Below are 20,892 nucleotides of genomic sequence, written 5' to 3' on the forward strand. Positions count from 1 at the left end.
TTCTTTAATGTTGAAGGGTTGCAAACACATCCTCCCTTTAGGCAAAATGAGGTGCTCCTATCTGCTCTGAAGGGCATGAAGGGGCTGCTAAGCAGGCACCTGAGGACATGAGGCAGTCCTCAGTACGGAAAGCTGAGAGCAGCGCAGAAGCACTCAGAGACTGGAGCTGAGAACATGCTCAGCACGTCACAGGCTCCAAACCCTGGCACCAGGGTGAAGGGTGGAAAACATCCCCTGGGGCCATTTGCTTCCCACCTTAGCAAGGAGATTCCAAGGAGCTGGACAAATCCTTTGTCTGAGAGCCAAGCTGGAATGAGCTCTGGAACCTCAACACTTTTCTCTAACAGCAGCAAGTCCCAGGGAAAGGGGGAAGTGTTTGATGTTTTCCCAGGCCCCTGAGATTCAGCACCTCCGCAGCAAATGGCATTTCACATTTGAGAGGCCCCAGCTCTCATCAGGCCCCAGAACCTTTGAATCCACCTCTGCACTCTGCTGGCTTGGACCCTGCCTCTGCTTTGGGCAGGGGGATGGTCAGGCCTCCCTGTGCTGGAGAGGGCAGCCCTAGGGAACAGAGACCTACTGGAAGCCTCCTGCACCACAATTAAGGAAATCCAACAGCCACAACACTGAAGTAACAAAACAAACCTTTCCTGGGATTTTTATACCCTTTCAGGAAGCTCAGATTTCAGGTAAACATAACACGAACCCACGTCTGTAGGATGATGCTCCTACGCTCCCCACACCAGCGTCAAACCAACCTGCTCTGGAGATGTTGACACCAGTTAACATCTGGCTACTCACAGACTTTCTGGCTTTAATTACAATCTGCGCTGCTTAAACTGTAATCCTGATATTTTACCAGGAGACAGAGCCCACAAAGGGGATGGTTAATTCATGTCACCCATAACAGATGCTCCAGGGACCTCAGCAGAACAGATCTAGTAGCGATCCCACCAGACTTGCCATGCACGGTGGGGCACAGCTTGGAGACGTGCCCTCCAGCAGACAGGAAAGCTAGTTCTTACCTGGGGATCAAAAGTAACTGTGATCAGTTTGGTTTCTGGATCTCGCCGGATAAGCGGTTGAGTAAGGTTGTACTGTGATTTTTCAGAGACTGTCTGGGACCAGTCTGCATAGAGCTTCTCCTGATACCTGCCGAAAAACAAACAAACAAATTAAAACATCCACCACGTAGCTGCCAAGCCCGCACACCAAGACATATAACCAAATAAAAGCCAAGTCCACTTCTGAGGGCTGAAGAACATCAAGGACTATTTAAAACCCACCCACACCACCTCCATAAAGATCTTGGCTTCAAAGACAAACACCTGAAAACCAGTGACAGCATCAAGTCAGGAAAACAAAGATCCCCCAAGTACCATTCTTAGCAGAGGATTCAAATTTGGGGACAAACATTCAAAAGCTCAGAGCAATCAGTTCAGTTTTAGCATCAAACATTAAGATATTAAGTGAGGTGCAACGAATCCCACTCCCACTTGTGGAATACACACATTACAGCCACGGTAAGTACACTGTGAATGGGCACAAGTGGATTGAGACTTCTGGTCAGCTCAGGTTTTCTACCACAGCATCTCCTACATCCAAAAGAATCTCGTTCCAACATTTCTGCTGGGCTGCACAGCCCCTGTCCCTCCCATGCAAACTCCTCATTTCAAGATATCACAGAAAGACTGTGGTGTGTAGCAAAGGATTCCTCCTCCTCTCTCATCACAAAACTCCTTCTGGCTTAGAAAGAGACATTCTCAGGCCCTGGGCTTGCAAATGTGCTGAAAGGTGGTTTAGAGAAGGAGAAGGAAATGGCCTCAAGTTGCACCAGGGGAGGTTCAGACTGGATATTAGGAAACATTTCTTCCCCAAAGGGCTGTCGGGCATTGGAACAGGCTGCGAGGGCAGTGGTGGAGTCATCATCCCTGGAGGGGTGGACAGACGTGGAGACGAGGTTCTCAGGGACACGGGGCAGTGCCAGGGTTGTGTTAATGGATGGACATGAGGGTCTCTTCCAACCAAAACAATTCTATGATTCTATAAGGTTTGGCTTTTTTTCATATAGTTACAGTCGTGCCTGAGCCACCACTTACCTGTCGAGCAGCTGGATCATTTCTTCATACTTCTCTATCACCCTTCTTCCTTCAGCAGAGTCCAAGCAGCTGGTGGCACAACAGACAAGCTCAGCGTTACATTTAGCCCTGTGAGGCTGCAGTCTCTATTTACCCCTTCCCAAAACCACCCACCACCTTGCAGGCAGAGCCTGGCTGGGGATCTTACATTCCAACCCCACCGTATCGCCCAAAACCATTTCACTGCACAAAAGCTCTCCAAGCCCCAGTGCGCCCTTTTGCGGGTGTTTGCATGGCAACTGGCAAATGAGAACCACGTCCTGGGGGAAGAACAAGGGCCCAGAGCTGCTGGAGGAACACTGGTCTCCGTAACATACTCAATGCTCCGGTGTTTGCACAGAGCAGGGCAACCTCTGCTCACCAGCCACCACTTTCTGAGGTCAAAGAGGCACAGAAAGAAGCAGAGTGTGGCTCCCGGCAGATGAAGCTCTTGGCGGTGCCCAATTCATGCCCCTCAAACCGAAGAGCAAAGGTGTCCCAGAGTGCGGGAGGCAGAGCCCTGGCCACGCTGCCAGGGCTGTACAGCCCAGGGAACAGCAGGCCAGAGGAATTCTTATCATGCTGTCTTTTCCCCACTGTTTAATCTACAGTATCCAAGTTTTCCTCAAGATGGTTGTTGATTTTGGAGGACATATTGACAAAACTTGAATTAACTTAACCAAAAGCTGGAAAAAAGGAGCGCCTGAGCAGTCACCGCTGGGCAAGTGCTGAGAAACCTGCTGGAAGTAAACAAGTCCTCTGAGCAAATCCAAGTAAATCCCAGCAAAACCACTTTTGTTTCTCCTTTTTAATCCTTTTTCCCTTTCAACAGCATCATGTCACCACCGTTGCAGAGCATGTTATTAACTACTCTAAACAGAGGACAGAAAATCAGTGTGAAATGCAGATCTGGGTCCTTCATGGTGGACAAAAATTTGCCATTTAGGTTCAAATCAGACATGATAACTTGGGCTCTGTGCTGGGAACAGCCCAAGAGTTTGTTTCATTGCACCAATGTCTTTGCTGCTGCAGAATAACTGTGCACTTAAAGACACTTAATGGCAAGATACAGTGAGAGAAGGTTACAAACATGGTACAGTGACGGTCAAGTTATTTTGGTCAAGTACATTAAAAAAGTGGATCCATTTACACAGAATCCTGACCAGCACACGTGAAGCCATTCCTGTGAGCTACCAGGTGCAGTCCCTGGAACATCCTCAGTTGTCATAAGTCCAACACTGCCTTGCTTACAGAGCTCTTAAATGTTGTCTCACGTGGTGCCAGCTGTGAGTATGAGGCCATACTTCCCTGACACCATCCGTTATAACAAGCATTTGGGTGATAAATATACCAGCATTGGTTTCTTTCCTTGATCTTGGGAGATGGCTCCTTTGTTTAACGCTGAGAAAGTTTTCTTCTGCCCAACAAAATGCTCGTCTGCTCCCCAACATGCAAACCCAGCTCCATCGATCCATCTCAGCTGAGTCCAGCCCAGCACTTCTCTGCTATTCACAGTTTGGATGATGCCAGAACCAGGACTTGCAGCTGAGGAGGTCCTGGAGAACATGCTGAGTGGGATTGCAGCAGGAAAGGTTCTGATACCTCTTTCAATTGCAACCCGGGAACTATGTCTGAAAGCTGAATAGCCCACTGTGCCTCTTAATCGCTTCAAAACAAATCCAGTTAATGAGTTTCTTAAAAAAAATAATGATCACAAGGAAGCTGAAAAGCACCAGTGCAACCACTTCACACCTCTTTGACTAAGAATTATTTCAGCTATAACCATGGGATAATGTTCACCACAGAAAGAAAATCAGATTGATTACAGAGAAGATAGCAAGGTGGTCATAAAGCAACTTAGCTGGAACAGACACGCACAGATGTGGGATGTGCCTGAAGTGATCAAACGGCACCTGGATTCGCGCTCGCAGCTCCTGCGCCCAGCGCAGCGCTCCAGCCACCGGCGGCATGTTCTTGTGCACAGGGGGGGATCCTGGGGAGGGCACATTGGAACAGCATTTGACTGAACACTGCACTTGTAACCCCAAAGATGCAACAACAGAACCGCATTTGCAGAAAACTGCTCTGATTTCCCAGCTTCCTTCCTTAAATCCAACATCTGCCACACTGATGTAGGTCTGTGACCAAGGCAAGTGCCTCTGGATCTTGAATAAGGAGCTGAGATCGAACGAGAAGCCCAGACTATGTCCAAACCTGAGCTGATGTGAGGTGTCCCTTGCCTGGGACACATTCCCCGCCCCTCACAAACACTGACATAGGGATTTCTGACCAGGAGTTACTTCTGTCCGTCTTATCTAACAGCCACAGAACAATAACCACAAATTCACAGCAAATGATTCTCTCCATGATTCTCTCCAGTCCAGGACTTGTCTCGTTCCAGTATGATCTTTCTGAGGCAAGTAAATAGGTTATTGTTCAAAATGACACACTTGAATCCTCATAATCTGATAGAAATCCACCCATTCCCCCCTGTGCCAACAGTCACGGGGAATAATAAACTTGGAAAAGGCTGATTAAACCCTTGGTTACAAAGTCCCACTCGCATACTTTGCATTTTAAGCATTGTAAGGGAAACAAAATAAATTCATTCTGAGGAGCACATGAGTGGGTTTGCAGGTCCCATGGGGTGTTGGAGGCAGCACACAAATGTGGAGAGAAACCTCCTGTCACAGCCTCGCTGGGAGAAAAGCTCAGCATGTGTCTCCATTCCCAGTCACATATCATGCATACACATTTGAAAAAGGGTATTTTTACTCCTAACCAATTATTCGCTTTAATACTAAGAACAGAGCTTTCCCAGGCATTTCCATTGCCACTAGGAGCTACAGAGGCTGAAAACATCTGCAATTTGTAAAGTTTTGGGTTCCTTAGAAAAATAAATCATTTCCCCCCCAAATTAATCTCAATCAAACTCCCTGCAAAACCCATTTTACTCAGCACGTTCTACCTACCGAGCTTCAGCTCTGCCTGGATGTGCCGGGAGTAGATCAGCCTGGCGTGGTCCAGGGCCCTGCTGAACATGCTGATGAGGACGGAGTATTTGCCAGCAGCATCTGCAGCGACTACCGGTCGCTCCAAAAGGCTCCCGAACATGTCCAGCAGCTGTTGGGGTGAACACGCAGGAAAAGAAGAGGGGAAAAATTTACAACCCCGACTCCTGCAGAGAGATCAGCTGGGACCTTCCTCCCCAGCCCAGAGGCTTCAATACTGTCCGCACCGATGGGCACTTTGGAAAAAGGAAATTTGCTCCCTTTGTTACGGGGCCTCTCCGACTTTCTCTGGGGTTGGACCACATTCCAACTGTTGTTCTTCAAATGCTTCAAGATTTTCTATTTTTTTCAAAAAACTTACAAAGATAAACACTGTCACTTGCTAAAGGCTTTTCTACAAATGCTTATATTGATTTTTTTAAAAAAATACCATTTATTATTTCTGCAAGATAGATTAATTGATAAATAAACCAGCTTTGTTTCTAGAAAACCTGTTTCCAAAACTGAAACAGACCCATGTATTAATAATATTAACAAATTGATACTAACAATATCAATTCTCACCAGGAAATCCTAGAAAAAGCATGATTTCCCCCAACTTGCAGAGAGAGACACAAATATATCTCCTGGCATCCAAAAGCTTTGTGAGGGACCCACCAGCCTGAGCATCCCAAACCAAGAGCAGCCCAAAAGCTACAAGTCCCACTGTCCCACCAGCAAACACCAGCCCCATGTGCCTGTGGCTCCAGCACCGCCTGGTCTCCTCAGCGTGATTCTCACCGAGCCGGGTGCCCTGATTTCCCTTTTAGGGAAGAGCAAGGGAGCGATAAACAAACCTTGAAGGCGTGGTCCAAGTTGGAGGCGTCATCAAAAGCCTGGATGAAAATGGTGCCCAGCCGACGGTCCATGTCTTCTACTTTCTGCTGGAAACCAAAGGCATCCTGCTCAAAGTCCTGCACAAAGGCAAAACACAAGCTGTGAGGCTGCAAGATGGCACTAGGAAGGTACCTGTAACTCCTCGATCCAGAGATGCCCTCTCTTATTCACCGTGAACTAAGCCACTCCTCTGGCCAATCTTCAGCCATCGCAACGTGGCAAAGTCCTCACGAAGCTTGAGAACATTTCTGTGCTGTCCCATGGCTGAGATGTTGGCCCTTTCTCTGGGAGGGACCCTTTGGTCCTGAGGGCTTTCCACAGCCCACATGGCACTATCTTCAGCCTACAGGCAAGATGGACTATTTCCACACCCTCTCCCCCACCACTTGGCCTGAAGACCACACCATCATCCAGAAAACCCACGGATGCACCTGCTGAGTCCCAAATCCAACCTACTTTCAAGTCAAAACAAGCCTGTGGTTCCATGGTGAGCTGGTTGTGAGTGAGGCAGTTTCAAAACACTCGCACAGGTTGCCCAGAGAGGCTGTGGAGTCTCCACACTTGGACATAGGTAATCTTGGAGATATTTCACCTGACCAGTCACAGTCCTGCTCTAGCTGAGCCTGCTTTGAGCAGGGAAGGTGGACTGGGTGATCTCCAGAGGTCCTTTTCAAACTCAACAGTACTGGGTTTCTGTAATTTCCATCATCTTCTTGCACTGCTTTTCTTGCTTCAATTGTAATAAATCCTTTGAACTTCAAGAGTAACATCTATATTTGTTTTCCTACACGTAAAAGAGTCCAAATCAAAGACTGAACTTGACAGTCCGTGACAGTCCTTCTGTTCTAGCTTGGACAAAACCACTAAAAATGAGGTCATGTGTCTCTTTTCCAAAGGACAAAGTGCAAGGAAATAGCTTTTACTATTGCTACTGCTGAGCTCCAGCAGATCCAGATGCCATGTTTTAGCTAAAAAAAACGGCTCCAGCAGTGGCAGAGGGTGCAAAACTAGAGCACTGAAAGAACAAACATGACTCAGAGTCACACAAATGGCCATGGGGTCACCAAACCCAAGCCACCTCCTGCAGAGCCACTGTCACCTCTCCTCTGTGCCTGCCCTGCTGAAGGAGGGGTGCTATGGAGCAAGCAGCTTTCCAGCAAGAAACACTGGGGACGTGCCACCCCCTGCAGAGATGTACTGGGAGCTGCAGGAAGCAAAGCACGAGCCACCCATCCCCACACCAGGCAGGTCCCAGAGGGCTGGGAATATTCCTTTAATTAAAGCACTACTGATAATAAAATAGAGCATCCTTGAATTCTGAGAGCCCCAGATGCCATGTGTTCATCTAGGCAGGAGCGAACACATCCCAGAGATGATCTGAGTTGGCCCTCATCAGGCAAACTACCTTGTTTTTCCAAAACTAAGACAGAGTCTTATATTAATTTTTGCTGCAAAAGATGCTTACTTTTTTACATGTATAGCTGCCTGGACCCTATTTATATTGACTTTTTTATGAACTGTAACTAGGGCTAATTTTTTGAATAGGGTTCATATTTCAAGCATCCTGAAAAATCATGCTATAGCTTGTTTTTGGGGTAGGTCTTATTTTTGGGGAAACATGGTAAATACCAAGAGCAGGAAAGCAAAGAGATGTGGGTGTTGGTATAGCTCTTATACCTCAGCAAGCACCATGTACAGCAAAAGCTTGTGCATAACTCATGGAAATCCCAGTTTCCCAGCTGCACTGATCTAAGGTGCTGATCTAGCAAGATATGTTAGATATAGACGTGCAAGAAGTCCCAAATCTCTGCAGGAAAGGCCAGCGGCTCCCTGTTCCCTCCAGTACCAGATCAGATCATAATGAAAGGAGGAAAGAGCTGGGAAGAAGATAGCAGGAAACTGCTGCTTTGGAAACATGCACATGTTCCTGATGTTCCCGCAAACTGGTCCCACCTACCGTGTTGGTCAGGTCAAGACAGTCATAGGTTCGCTCTGAAAACACCTTGTATGCCTCCTGGAATTCCTCATACATGTCCAGGACCTGCTGGCCCAGGGTCTTCCCTTTAATCCCACTGAATTCAATTTTCTCCAGCTTCATCAAGTCCAAGGAAGTTGCCAGGAGATCCTTCAAAGTCAACGGAGGGAGACACAGGTCATGATGTTGACAAAAGAAGATGACAACAGTTGTCACGACAGAGTTGCACTTGCTGAGGGACCTTCCCAAGCACAGCGCTGGTGCTCAGGCTGGGTGGCAGGGATGGGAAGGGGGGAGCCTGATCTGCCTGTCCTGAGCATCAGTGGCTGCTCATAACACGTCCCTGCCCAGTGAGACCTGCTGCAGCCACTAGAAATACCATGACAACTGTAAAATCGCTTTTAAGTGTATTTAAAGGACAGATCCAAAGCAGGATATGAGACTCTTATATGTCATCCAGCATAGCTAAGAATCCCAATTTTATAGGTATTAACCAAGGACAGATTTCTAATATTTACAGGTACCCAAACTGTCCAAAGCTCCTGCGCAGTCAAACCTCCACGTGTCCAAGTGGGTGTTGCAGCACCTGCCCCGCTGGCCCTCTCTGCTGAGGTGGCACACGGGTCCTTCCCTTCCCTTCCCATCCTCTGCAGCCTGGCAGTGTCACCTCTTGGGAAAATGTCCCGCTCCCCCAGTGGTGGTGGCAGCACTGGGCAGCTCTGCTGCCATCCCACCTCATCTGTCTCCCTAGGTAGGGCCAAGTAAGGGCTGGTTGAACATCCATTGTCTCAGAGGACCAGGAGAAATGTGCACAGGAATGTACTGGTGGCCACTCTCTGCTTGCACTTGTCCTGGGGCCACCCGAGCAGGGCAGCAGGTTTTACCACAGACACGTAATATGAAACAGTGCAACGAACCAAAGGAAAGGGATCCTTCCCTCTTCACGTGCTCATGGGCTACCCATGCACCAGTGTAACTGCAGCTTTTATGAAAATTCGAAAACAAATGCACATATGCATTCATATTCACTTCGACACACCAGCACATCCGCTTGAACAAATACCTAGTAAGGCAAAAAAATAATGTGGAAATACCAGTTGTCCCTTGCTTTGTCTTGCAAGGTTGCTTGAAATGAAGTGATGAGGGGAAATTGAGACGGAGAGAGATGCAGCAGTTTTCCTCATTAACAGGCTGGTGTGCACTATGCTTTTAATTATTGTTTTACAGCTCACTCCGCAGGCTCTCCCTCTGACTCCAGATACTGCAGCTTCTACTGTCCCTGGAGTGTGGGACAGCCACGGAAGGAGGAAACAGACACTGGTCAAAACGCACAGTGCCCCAGCTCAAAACCTCCCCACTGGCTTTTGTCTGCAGCCCATATCCACAGTGTGCCCATGGCATCCATGGAATCCCAGCAGTCAGTGCCCCAGAGCCTTTACAGGGTCCCAGTAAACCTGTCACCAACACTGTCCTCATGATAACCTGCAGTTATTCCTGTGTCTATTTATATTCCTCTCTACACTGACCAGCATAATTTGGTTTATTTCACATCAAACCCTACTGGAAACCATCATTATGAATACTTTTAAAATAGGCACCAGTCATGACAGTTTTCAACATAGTTAATTAAGGAACACATAAAAGTATATGGCACATTTAAAGCAGTAAAACTGCAAACACCAGCAACCTGTACACTGGCCATCCAACCCTACACACTGAGAACGCAGCAACAATCAACAAAGAAATTCATTTGGGATGTGTGTGGAGAGCAGATGAATGTGTGTGGTTAGCCACGTGAGAGATAACAGGTACATGCAAGGTCTGTACAAGAGGTACATACAGTATCTGTATAAGAGGTATATACAGTGTCTGTATAACAGGTACATATGGTGTCTGTATGTCTGTGGTCTCCAGACACAGCCATGTGGTAAGGAGAGCATAGGGAGCTCCCACATTCACACTCAGACCTGCTCTCTGCAGAACATCTCCTGTGGCTCAAGGAGCCCTTGGCCACACTGGGAGCTCAGGGATGACACCCCAATGTCCCTGCCTCAGGTGACAGATCTGGCAAACAGGGACACCCCTGAGCCACAGCACCCCAGTTTGATGGACTATGAGGATGCGAAGGGACAACCTGGTGAGGAACGTGTCCCTGCTCCTCCCCAGGCCCACGTGGCACAGCCAAGGGGATCCTGCCATCTGGCCTCTCCAAGACAGGCAGGACCCAGCTCTAGGGTGTCATAGAATCATAGAACCATTTCAGTTGGAAGAGACCCTTAAGATCACTGAGTCCAACCATAACCTAAATCTGTCTCTGATGGCACCAGGAGACCTGGGAGATTACATTGCTTTATTTACAGCTGTGCAAACCACACCTCCAGTAATCCTCCTTTTCTTGCCCCAACAGGAGCAAGGAGTCCAACGGGACTCCTGAGAGCAAAAAACACACCTATCAACCTGACCAGCTTACATATGCACTGAGCAGGACATAGTAAAACACAGTCTTAGACTCGCTGTAACAGGAGACCTAACAGCAAAAGAGTGGCCCCATTCCCTGGTATCAGGTGAAGCTATAGAAAGGAAAGATGCCAGCAAGTGATCTCCTGGCTACAGAGTTCTCCTGACGGTTTGCAATGTTTTTCAAGACCAGAGTCTCACCTCCACCATCTCCAGTCTCTTCAGGAAGGTGTCCAGCCTCGCAAACACCATCGTGGAGCTGAAGTCCCACTCCCTCACTTCTTGGCCTGGTTCATAATACATGTGCAGTTTTTCCCTTCTCTCCTCAAATGCCTCTTTGAACATGTTCAGGATACCGAGCACCATTCGCACCTTGCCCAGGCTCTCCTCCATGTCCCCTTTCAGAAGGTCTTCTGGAGACAGGTACACCAGGGCCTGGAAGAGCAAAATCACACCTGAGAGGTCACTTCTGCCATCATGGAAAACAAGGACTTCTTGTGTTGAACACATTTGAACCTGTTTATTAAGTTAAATGTTGCCTAAAGAATCACTTTTCCAGGGAAGGACAATAGGAAGAAGGGGAGAGGGGACACAGGGGACTGCAAACACAGGCATCACAGCCACAGACCTGCTCAATGAGAAGGTTGCAGATCTCCTGGAGCAGCACCACTATCCGCACGGGCATGTTGTAGTGCTTGGAGGTGACCCAGATCAAACACACCACGTGGAGCAGGGGGAGCAGGAAAGGCTTCACCTCGCTGAACTCAACCCTCTCTACGTCTTCCAAGCGGCGCTTGAGGGGTGTCAGGTGCAGGTGAACGTCCTGAGCTTCAGTCAAAGCTGTGTTGAGAGACGTGAGAAGCGGTAAGAACCACCCAGCTGCGGTGTGCTGGGTTCCCAGCTAGGTGCTGGCCTCACCACATGGAAAAGTGCCTGGGAAAAGAAACTGTCCTGACAAGCACTGAGCACCCTCAGCCACCTGTGTGCTGCAGGTCACTCACTCGTGAACATCACTCACCTGCGGCAGTAACCAGAACAGAAATAAGCTGATGTGATGGCAGGGGACAGGGAGCTGGGACAGGGCTTCGTGGAGAGCCTGAGTCCACAACTGCTAAAAAGTCACACGGAATTTGCCCAACAGCACCAAAAATACAGTGCTGCCATGGCTGTGAGCCATGGCCTTGCTGTACAGCACGACAGGCTGTACAGCCTTGGCCTGAGCCCTTTTTAGCTCAGTTTTGGCTCAAGCAACTCCTTGTCCAGTGGGCAGATGACGACGGCCCCACTAGTCCTGACTGTAATAGAAAACCTGTCAACAGTAAAGCAACTGATGTCTGACTCGTCGAAAGCTTTAGCTTAGCTCTGTACAGCTGTGTGGTTTTACCCTGAAGAATTACCCCAGAGCGCAAGCATTAATAAAACCAGATCGTTGTGCAATTAAACCTGTGGACCAACAAGAAGTGACAGAAGTGCTTGAATGCATGCAAAAATAACCCCTAAGGCCCAAGACCAAGAAGAAGAGACTCCCACTATCAGCATCACCCTCCCAGCAAATCCACCAACAGCAGCCACACCAGTACAATGCCAGGGAAAGGGGCAGAGACTTAAAAGCAGGTGCACACAAATCTGAACTGCGCTGTAATGGAAATTAACAATTATAGTCCAAATTATCCAATTAGGGTTAGTATCGCTGTAGCCGGATTAAAACCAAATATTTGTTGTATTTTGATTAAACCCTTAAAGTATTAATTAGTTTAACAATGAACCCTTGGCTCCTTATATAAGGGGTGTTTCTCCAGCCCATTTAAACTGCACAATGCAGAGTGTGACACAGATCCTTAAGAGATTCAATGTTTGCACGTGAAGTGGTGAAGAACAGTGTTTTCTGCCAGCACGTGCACAGCTAACACAGTCTGGATGGTTTCATTGTGCCAGAGAGCAGCTGGGTTGGACATGGATGTCCAGCTGTGTTGGTCTGCAGGGACAGACCAGCAGGACTACACTGTTTTTCACTACAGACAGGGATTTGCAATATTTCCTTGGGCTGCGCTCAACTCCCCTAAGCAAAGCAAAGCAAGGAAATTCGGGCTGCAGTGGCCAAAGCCTGAGAAGCAGCGCTCTAACAAAGCAGTCTTAGGTACAAGATCTGTCCTCTTAGTCTGAACTCCCATTCCTGCATAATAACACCAGAGGAGCTGGTGGAAGTTGAGGTGAGTCCTGTTAGAGTAATGCAAACACTTTATTACAGCAGAATAAATTCCCAAACCCATTCACCCTGAACTTTGGCAAGAGTCTGGCTCAACAGACCAGCGATGGAGCTTGTCCCAGCCTGGAAACAAAAGCCTAGACTCAAGCACAAGCAGCCCAGTCTCAATTCACAAACTAGAAAGATTTGGCTTGAAATCAGTCACACCAGGCCATGAAGAAAGGCCAGAAGCCAGCACTGTGGTAAAGTTGCCCCAGCATCTCACCTGCCTCAACATCCATTAGCATGGTTTTGAAGGCTGGGATGTAGCTGCTCTCAACTCTCTCCAGCAGCTCCATCATGTTCCTGACCTTCCTCGTTGTCAGCTGGTTGTAAATGCATTCCAGGTCATCACACCTACAGCAACCGAGACACAGAATCACAGAATCAGTTGGTTGGAAGAGACCCTCAAGATCATCGAGTCCAACCATAACCTAACCCCTGGCACTGCCCCGTGTCCCTGAGAATGTCATCTCTGTGACTGTCCAACCCCTCCAGGAATGGTGACTCCACCACTGCCCTGGGCAGCCTGTTCCAATGCTTCACAACCCCTTCTGGGAAGAAATGTTTCCTAATATCCAACCTCAGCCTCCCCTGGCGCAACTTGAGGCCGTTTCCTCTCATCCTGGCGCTTGTTCCTGGGGAGCAGAGCCCGACCCCCCCTGGCTCCAAGCTCCTTTCAGGCAGTTCAGAGATCAGAAGGTCTCCCCTCAGCTCCTGTTCTCCAGCTGAACCCCCCAGGTCCCTCAGCCACTCCCATCACACTTGTGCTCCAGCCCCTCACCAGCTCTATTCCCTTCTCTCAACTCACTCCACTACCTCAAGGTCTTTCTTGGCCTGAGGGGCCCAAAACTGATTTGAGGTTTGGCTTCCCCAGCGCTGAGTACAGTGGGACAGTCATTGCCCTGGGCCTGCTGGCCACACTGTTCTTGATGCACACCAGGATGCTGGTGGCCATGTTACCCACCTACACTGGGCCATCAGCTGTCCCCCAACATCATCTGTTTCCCCTGGGCCTGATTCAGGGCTTCCTCCAGCTACACATGGACTGTGGAAATGGGAGAAAGCTGCATGAGGCACAGACAAACCCTACAGGACAGAAAGTGCTGAGTTCAGCATGACAGCAGCTCTGCTACTGACAGAACATCGCTGAAAAAAAGCCATCGTGTTTCTGCAGGCATTAGCAACAGCTCTCCAGCCAGCAGGGCTTTGCCCCGAGTCAGCCTGAACCAGTACAGCACAAAGGTTTTCAAAGGGCAGGAGGAAATACCACTCCCAGGCTCCTGAGCATCTAAAGCCCCTCTGGCCCTGACAGATGAACAGCAGCCAGCTGAGATGCACCATTTCCAGACAGCCCCCAGCAGGTGTCCATCAGCAATTACTCCTGTGGATGGCTCCTAGTGAACAGTGACGAAAGAGTGCCCAGAGCGGGTGTGGAGTCTCCTTCTCTGAGACATTCGAACCCGCCTGGACCCACCTGTGTGATCTGCTCTGTGACCCTGCGTGAGCAGGGCTTGGACTGGGGGATCTGCAGAGGTCCCTTCAGCCCAACCAGCCTGGGATCCTGTAAAGGGCATTTCTGAAAAAAGTCCCTTGAGGTGTAGCCCCTGTGGTGGGGCTAAGTTAAAACACAGCCAGCTGCCCAGTGACCTCCCAGGCACTTTGCAGATCATGATGATTTTCTGTGCGGGAGCAATTTTCCTTAGTTGAAGCCTACATGAACCCCAAGTGGCCTGTTCTTCTCAACTCATGGAATTAGCAGCTCCACCACCAGCACTCTCCCTCTACACAAAACCAGCACCACAGGGCACCATGCACTGGCCAGGCTGCTCTGGGTACCTGTTCTTCCAGAACTCCAGCTCCACCTTCGGGTTCGGATTGCTGCCTTGCAGGAGAGGCTCTGAAGACTCTTTCTTCAGTGCCTCCTGGATCTGGTGGCTCCAGTCTATGATGGCCGACTCCATGGCATACACCAGAGATTTATCTATCCGTTCCATGCTGTAGTAAACAGAGTACGTGATTAACTTTGTTGATGTGCATTGCTCAGTTGGATCTACTTCCAATGGCCGTGTGGGCAGCTGGATTTTACAGGGTTTCACATTTCAAAACCACAAAACAATCAAACCCCATAAGATTTTGTCACTGGTTTAATATAGGAATTACACTCTGGAGAAAATGGCTGAATGTCTGCAGCAGTGTGGGCAACAACACTGTTCATAAAGTGAATGGTGGAAATGAAGAGCCAGTCGCCACCTCTCTGCACAGCCAGTCATTGTCACATCAGATCCATTCAGGTTCAGGATCTGACCTGGAGACTCACACATCCAGCAAGATTCTCTCTCCCCATACCATTCTCCCTCAAAATATTCTACATCCCTGCAGTCATTAACTCACTTAATTCAGCAAGAAACACCACCAAGTGGGCTGGGAAGCTGAGGACAGGTCACCCCACTGCCTTGGAAGCATTAACTTCTCACAAAATCCCACCCGCACCACGTCCTGTCTGAGGAGTGATTCATTCCACTGCACCCACACATCTCCTGGGGTTCCACAGGGGCACGCACGCAGCCCAGACACGATGACAACTTGATGTACAAACGCATCTGCTTCTCTGGACCTTCCAGAACCTGTTATTTTGGGGTGGTACTCACGATTTCTCATTTTCCAGATCAATGTCCTCAATTCCCTCTGAGCCAGCTGGGAGAGGCAGCAAGGTCTTGCCGTCTACTTGGCCAACAACTGTGAAAATGGTACTTTTGAGGTTGTGGACATGACGCACGATGTCTTGTGACACCACTTGTGGCCAGCCCTGATGGTTCTTCTTGTTCGTTAGGATGGGCACGATCACCTACAGCGGGAGTCACGGAAGACCAATGGAGAAAAAAGTGCAGCAGGAGACGGACAGGCCACCAGGCTCTGAGGTCTGTGCTTGGCCAAGCCTGGAGACCCATATTCATTGCTGTCTCAAGCAGTTCCCATGTGAAATAGAGGCAGCTGATGATGAATGGGCATCTCTACAGGCCCACTTTATACAGCAGAACACCCTTTTCCCCAAATCCAAGCAGCCAAGGAGGGTGGAAGCCAGTAGGCAAAGTGAGCAGCCCCATCCCCAGGCTCTCCCAGCCTTTCAAGCCCGCAACTGGAGATGGCCCCATGGGCTGCTGTCCCTTGCCCTCACAACTGTCCCCGGTGCTTGGTCCCCATGTCCCTGCCCATGGGCACAGCCGTCAGGCTGCCCTTTGAGCCTGCCAGGGCTGGGCTGAGCTCAGTGTGCTGCAAGGGAAGGTCTGCTGGTACCCCCTGGGATACACTGGTGGTGAGGGTCCCCCAGGTCCCAGCTGCAGCCCACCAAACAGGAGCTTTGCCTTTATCAGCACTTTTACTGACCCGGCAGCATGGGGTTGTGGGGCTGGTCGGGGTTTGCCCAGATTTGAGCTGCTTTTGGCTTGTTTGAGCTGTGACAGCAACACCGTGTCTGTCACCTATCCTGGCTGGCTCTGCACTGGGACCAGCCTGTGGCAACAGCCTAACAAAGCCAGGTTGTCCCTAGTGACAAACAACAGCCCTTTGTGTTACTGGACTCAGGGTGGGGGTAGGGGAGGGGGGGAGGTGACTAAAGGCATAAAAATAGCTGCAAATGGACATAAAATTGAAACGGAATAAAGCAGCTCAGCACCTCCATGGTGCTGTCCCAGGATGCTGAAGACTCTTTGGAACTGTGGCTGGCTCTGTAGACCCGAAGAAGACCCGACCAGCCACCTTCGTGCCCAGGGAGCCGTGGGAAGGGGGAGCACAACCCCAGGGAACACACGGGTAGGTGCTGACGAGTTCACCTTCAGCAGTTTTAGCTGCATTATTAGCAAGATGTGTCTCTATTACTTAAAGCATGTGGACTGCTAATGCCAGTGATGTTGTAACCAGGCAAATGATAGCCGTTCATTTTCTTTCTGACTGTTAAAATGATAACTGGACTCAGGATGAAGCCCCAGCCCACAGAGCAGGTGTGTTCCCTTCGGCACCGCAGGAGTGAAGCAACAAGTGGACAAGGTCACCAGCTGTGACCCCTCACTGAATAAAGACAAAGTGTGGGCAGAGGAACACACGACCCCAACCCCAGGAAATTCAAGACCTTTTTCACCTTCACGCAGACCCACCCCATCTGCCTGACCCAGCACCACCGCTGCTTTTGCCTTCAAGTGAAGCTTGAGAGGAAAATAGGATGAAAACCAGGCACAATCTGCTCCCTGCAGAAATACTGCATGTCTGCACAGGGGAGAGCAAAGCCTGCAAACACGCAGCTGGGACGCACCATCCCGGCTCCCAAAGGCATTCAGAAAACAGGATTTAACAGGATCTGCCAAAGTGTTCCTACCCCACCATCTACCCATAGCAGACGGTGCTTGCAATGCTATTGGCCAGCCGTGATGCAAAACCACTGTTTGTGCAGACTTCGCAAGACCACGGGGCTCATCAAAACAAAAGCTCCCCGTATAAATCATGTGTTTTCTCACAAAACCAGGATAACCAGTCTGGCAGCCTGCTCTTGGGAATCCAATCTATCAGTCACCATCTTAATATACCAAACATCATGATCAGAGCTTCTCAAATCCAGCAGCTCCTCTGCTTTCCCATTACAGCCTCATTCCTGAGACTTCTCCAGGTGAGGAGCCATCAGGAATAAACCGAAACAACATTGTCTAGTTCAGGCTAATAACACAGCAAAGCAAAAGCACTCGAACCTCTTGACGATCTCTTTAAGAAAACATCAGCCCACCTGAGATAACCCGACACTGAGCTACAGGAGGCTCCTGAACATCACAAAACACTTTTTCACTATGAGAGTAATCGAGCACTGGCCCAGGTTGCTCAAAGAGGTTGTGAAGTCTCCATCCTTAGAGATAATGAAGAGCTACCTGGACATGGCCCTGGGCAACTGGCTCTGGATGGCCCTGCTTGAGCAGGGGTTTGGAGTAGGTGACCTGCAGATGTCCCCTCCAGCACCTGTGGGTACATCAGTCCCACAAGGACCCCACTGATAGACAGAGCTGATGTGGATCAGCATTCAGGTGGTTTATATGAGTTCTAAAGCCATCCATGGTACTGCAAAGGGCAGAGTTAAGGGTACAAGTGCATCAGCAGAGAAGGGAGGGAGGCCAAGGAGCCTGTCTGTAGGAGGGGACACCTTCCCCGCTGCCATGTGCGAGGGGCACCCGGTACTCATGGGTGCCAGGGCTCCCTCTGCACCTCCGGGGCTGCCCAGGCCTCACAGGATCCCAGCCTGGTTAGGTTGAAGGGATCTCTGCAGATCCCCCAGTCCAAGCCCTGCTCACGCAGGGTCACAGAGCAGATCACACAGGTGGGTCCAGGCGAGTTTCAATGTCTCAGAGAAGGAGACTCCACACCCGCCCTGGGCAGCCTGGGCCAGGCTCTGCCATCTCCCAGCAAACAAATTTCTCCTCATGTTGAGCCTGCCCCCGTGGCCCCTCATCCTCACCTCCTCCACGAGGGCGGCAAAGTGCCGCAGGGCATCGGCGGGCAGGTCCCCGCAGAGCAGCTCCCCGGGGCCGGCGCCGGGGGCCCGCAGGAAGAACAGCCCCTTGCGGCGGGCGGCGGGGGGCGGCGGGGGCGGCCCCAGCTCCAGCTCCCCGGCCGGGCCCCGCCAGAGCAGCAGCGCCGGCCCCGCCGGCCCCGCCAGGAAGCTCCGCAGCAGCGGCCCCGCCGCCTCCCCGCCTGCCCAGCGCTCCCAGCGCTCCGCCGGCACCCCCAGCCCCCGCGCCGCGCACCGGCACAGCCGCTCGGCGCCGGGCACCGGCTCCACCGCCTGCTCCATCCGGCCGGCACCGGCGGGTGTTTGCGGGGAAGAGCCGCGTTGCCCGGGGGAAGGGACACTGCGAGGAGCCGGGGGCGGGCCGGGGCGGGACCCAGCTCGCCTGGGAGACGCAGCTGCCCCGGGCAACCACGGGTATCAACACAAGCTGGGGATGGAGGGCCTGAGAGCAGCCCTGCGAAGGACTTGGGGGTGCTGGGGGATGCTCCCTCTGGGGGGGGTCTGGATACCACTGGATCCACCTGGGCACCCCCACAGTGGCTTTTTAGCACTTATTTTTCTCCTGAAAAAGCAAACACAGTGGGGCTTTCTCCCATCCTGCCCCATGGAACCCCACTCAGACCACACCAGTGCTTGGTTGCCCATCACCATTTATTGCAGCTGCTGCCTGCTCAGCGCCCAGGGCAGTGGGACCGGGCCCGAGACCCCCATCCTGCCCGGCTGTCAGGGAGTGATTCACTGCGGGGGGTGGAAACTGGGGATCCCGTACCCCTATATATATGCTAAACCAAATTATTCGGTTGCAAGCAGTGGTTGAAATAATAAGCAACCAGACGGCTGAGGCACCGAATCTCATAGCGAGACAATTGTCTCAGACCAGAGCTGCAGTGTACCAAAATCAGGGAGCGTGAGATTGTCTTTCAGCTGAAGAGAGGGGGGCGTCTGTGGGAAACTGAACACTTCGGAGTGTTGTTTGGAAAGAGATAACGATGGGGAAGCCATAATGAAAATAGCAGAGGAGATAAAACGCGTTGCACATGTACCAGTACAGAAGTGGAATTCTGTACTTACTAGCCATTGGTGGGGTAACTTATTTGGGGGAGCCTGGTGGAAGAAAATAGGCTTCATGATCGTATGTGCATTTCTGGGTTTACTGTTTGTGCCACGTACGACCCCGTGCTTTGTTCAGTTAATACATTCAGTAGTCCAAGTCCTCCCCACCCCCCGCCAGCGAGTTCGCCTCCCCCCCGGGAAGCCGGGGCGTCCCTGCCGGCTCCGTGCCCGGGGTGGACGGGGGTGGACGGCGGGGGGGGGTGGACGGGGGCGGGGGGGGCACGCGGGCGTCCCGCGGTTTCTCAGCCCCGCTGTCGGAGGCCTAACCCCCTCACCTGCCCGTGCTGCCGCCTCCCGCGCTTCTTCCTCGGTGGCTCGCTCGCTCGGTCCCTCGGCCCGCTGCCCGCCCCGGCCGCGGGCTGAAGAAGAAACCGACCCCGCCAGCGGCTTTGCCTCCCCCCGGGGAGGCATAGAGACACCGCGTCCCCGTCCCCGTCTCCCCGTCCCGGCCCGCCTGCCTCCCTGCCTACCCGCGCGCGGGGTTCCTCGGCCGATCGGCAAGACGCTCCCGCGCTGGCCTCCCCGCGACCGCCCGCCCGACGGGCTTGACTCCGAGCGACTGACCGTTGGGCACCTGGCGGGGGGCAGGGGGCCGGTTGCCGGGGAGAGCGCGCATGCGCGGCGCGCGCAGTTGCCGACCCCCTCCGGCCCTTCCCGCGGGTGGGCCGGAGGGGGCGGGGGGCAAGGCGAGGGCGGGAGAGACCGCGCTTTGGGGTGCGGGCGGGGGGGGGGGGGTGTTTGTGCTCGCCGTGCAGTCTGAGCCGGAACACGAAGTGAAATTATACGGCGGCGGCAGATGCGGGTGGGGGGCACGACGACACCACCACGACCCCGCCGCCCCTGCCGAAATAAACCCCCACCAAAAAAAAAAAAAAACACCGCCACGAAACCCGCATCCCCACGCCACGCGCGAGCCCCGAAACTCCAGACACGGACTCGCCGAGCGTGTGCACGGATCGCGAGGGTCGAAAAGCTCGACTCGTAGAGTCGCGTACACTGTCCCGCAGCGGTCTGGTCCGGTTCGGTTCGGTTCGGTTCAGTTCAGGCCTTTCCCGCCAGTCCGGTGCAGTCCGGTTCAGTTCAGTCCTTTCCCGCTGGTCCGGTGCGGTCCGGTCCGGTTCAGTCCTTGCCCGCCGGTCCCGCTTACTTAGAGTAAGCCTAAAATGCACAGATCTCTCCATAAGGATGGGTTTTATACTCTACTTCCACAATCTGCTGGCAGTACAAAAGAATAAGCGGCAGATCTACTTAGGCTGAGTCACGGTGCTTTGCTCCTAAGACCATGCATACCATGGGAATATTTCAGCTGCATGTCCCACCCCAACCCCAGAGAGCAAGAGCTCCAGGAACAGGTGGAGAAACAGGGAAGGACACTGCAGTGCTTCTGAGAAATAAAGCAAGGACAGAAAGGCAGACGGGCATGCTGTGGAACCTTCTCCTTACCCGACTGTGCTGCTGCCACTCATGAAATGACACTGTAGAGCAAGTACTTTTAGCACCTTTTTTGTGTACCACGTTCCAGGAACCCTTCCCCTGGAGGTCCAGCTGCT

The 20,892-nt window shown here is 51.5% G+C and overlaps 1 protein-coding gene across 1 annotated transcript; it reads right to left on the reverse strand.

The window, feature by feature from the left end:
- Nucleotides 1-818: 818 nt before the first annotated feature.
- Nucleotides 819-20,100, reverse strand: LOC136112692 (dynein axonemal heavy chain 9-like; the record flags this gene model as incomplete). Its single annotated transcript, XM_065857487.2, has 12 exons — nucleotides 819-1,152; nucleotides 2,100-2,168; nucleotides 3,996-4,110; nucleotides 5,090-5,240; nucleotides 5,965-6,081; nucleotides 7,962-8,129; nucleotides 10,638-10,871; nucleotides 11,065-11,276; nucleotides 12,908-13,038; nucleotides 14,521-14,679; nucleotides 15,333-15,529; nucleotides 19,813-20,100. Coding segments are annotated over 12 exons (2,055 nt in total), but the record flags the coding sequence as incomplete, so codon positions are not given.
- Nucleotides 20,101-20,892: the final 792 nt, after the last annotated feature.

This window comes from Patagioenas fasciata, chromosome 30 (assembly GCF_037038585.1).
Source record: "Patagioenas fasciata isolate bPatFas1 chromosome 30, bPatFas1.hap1, whole genome shotgun sequence".
Taxonomy (NCBI): Eukaryota; Metazoa; Chordata; class Aves; order Columbiformes; family Columbidae; genus Patagioenas; species Patagioenas fasciata.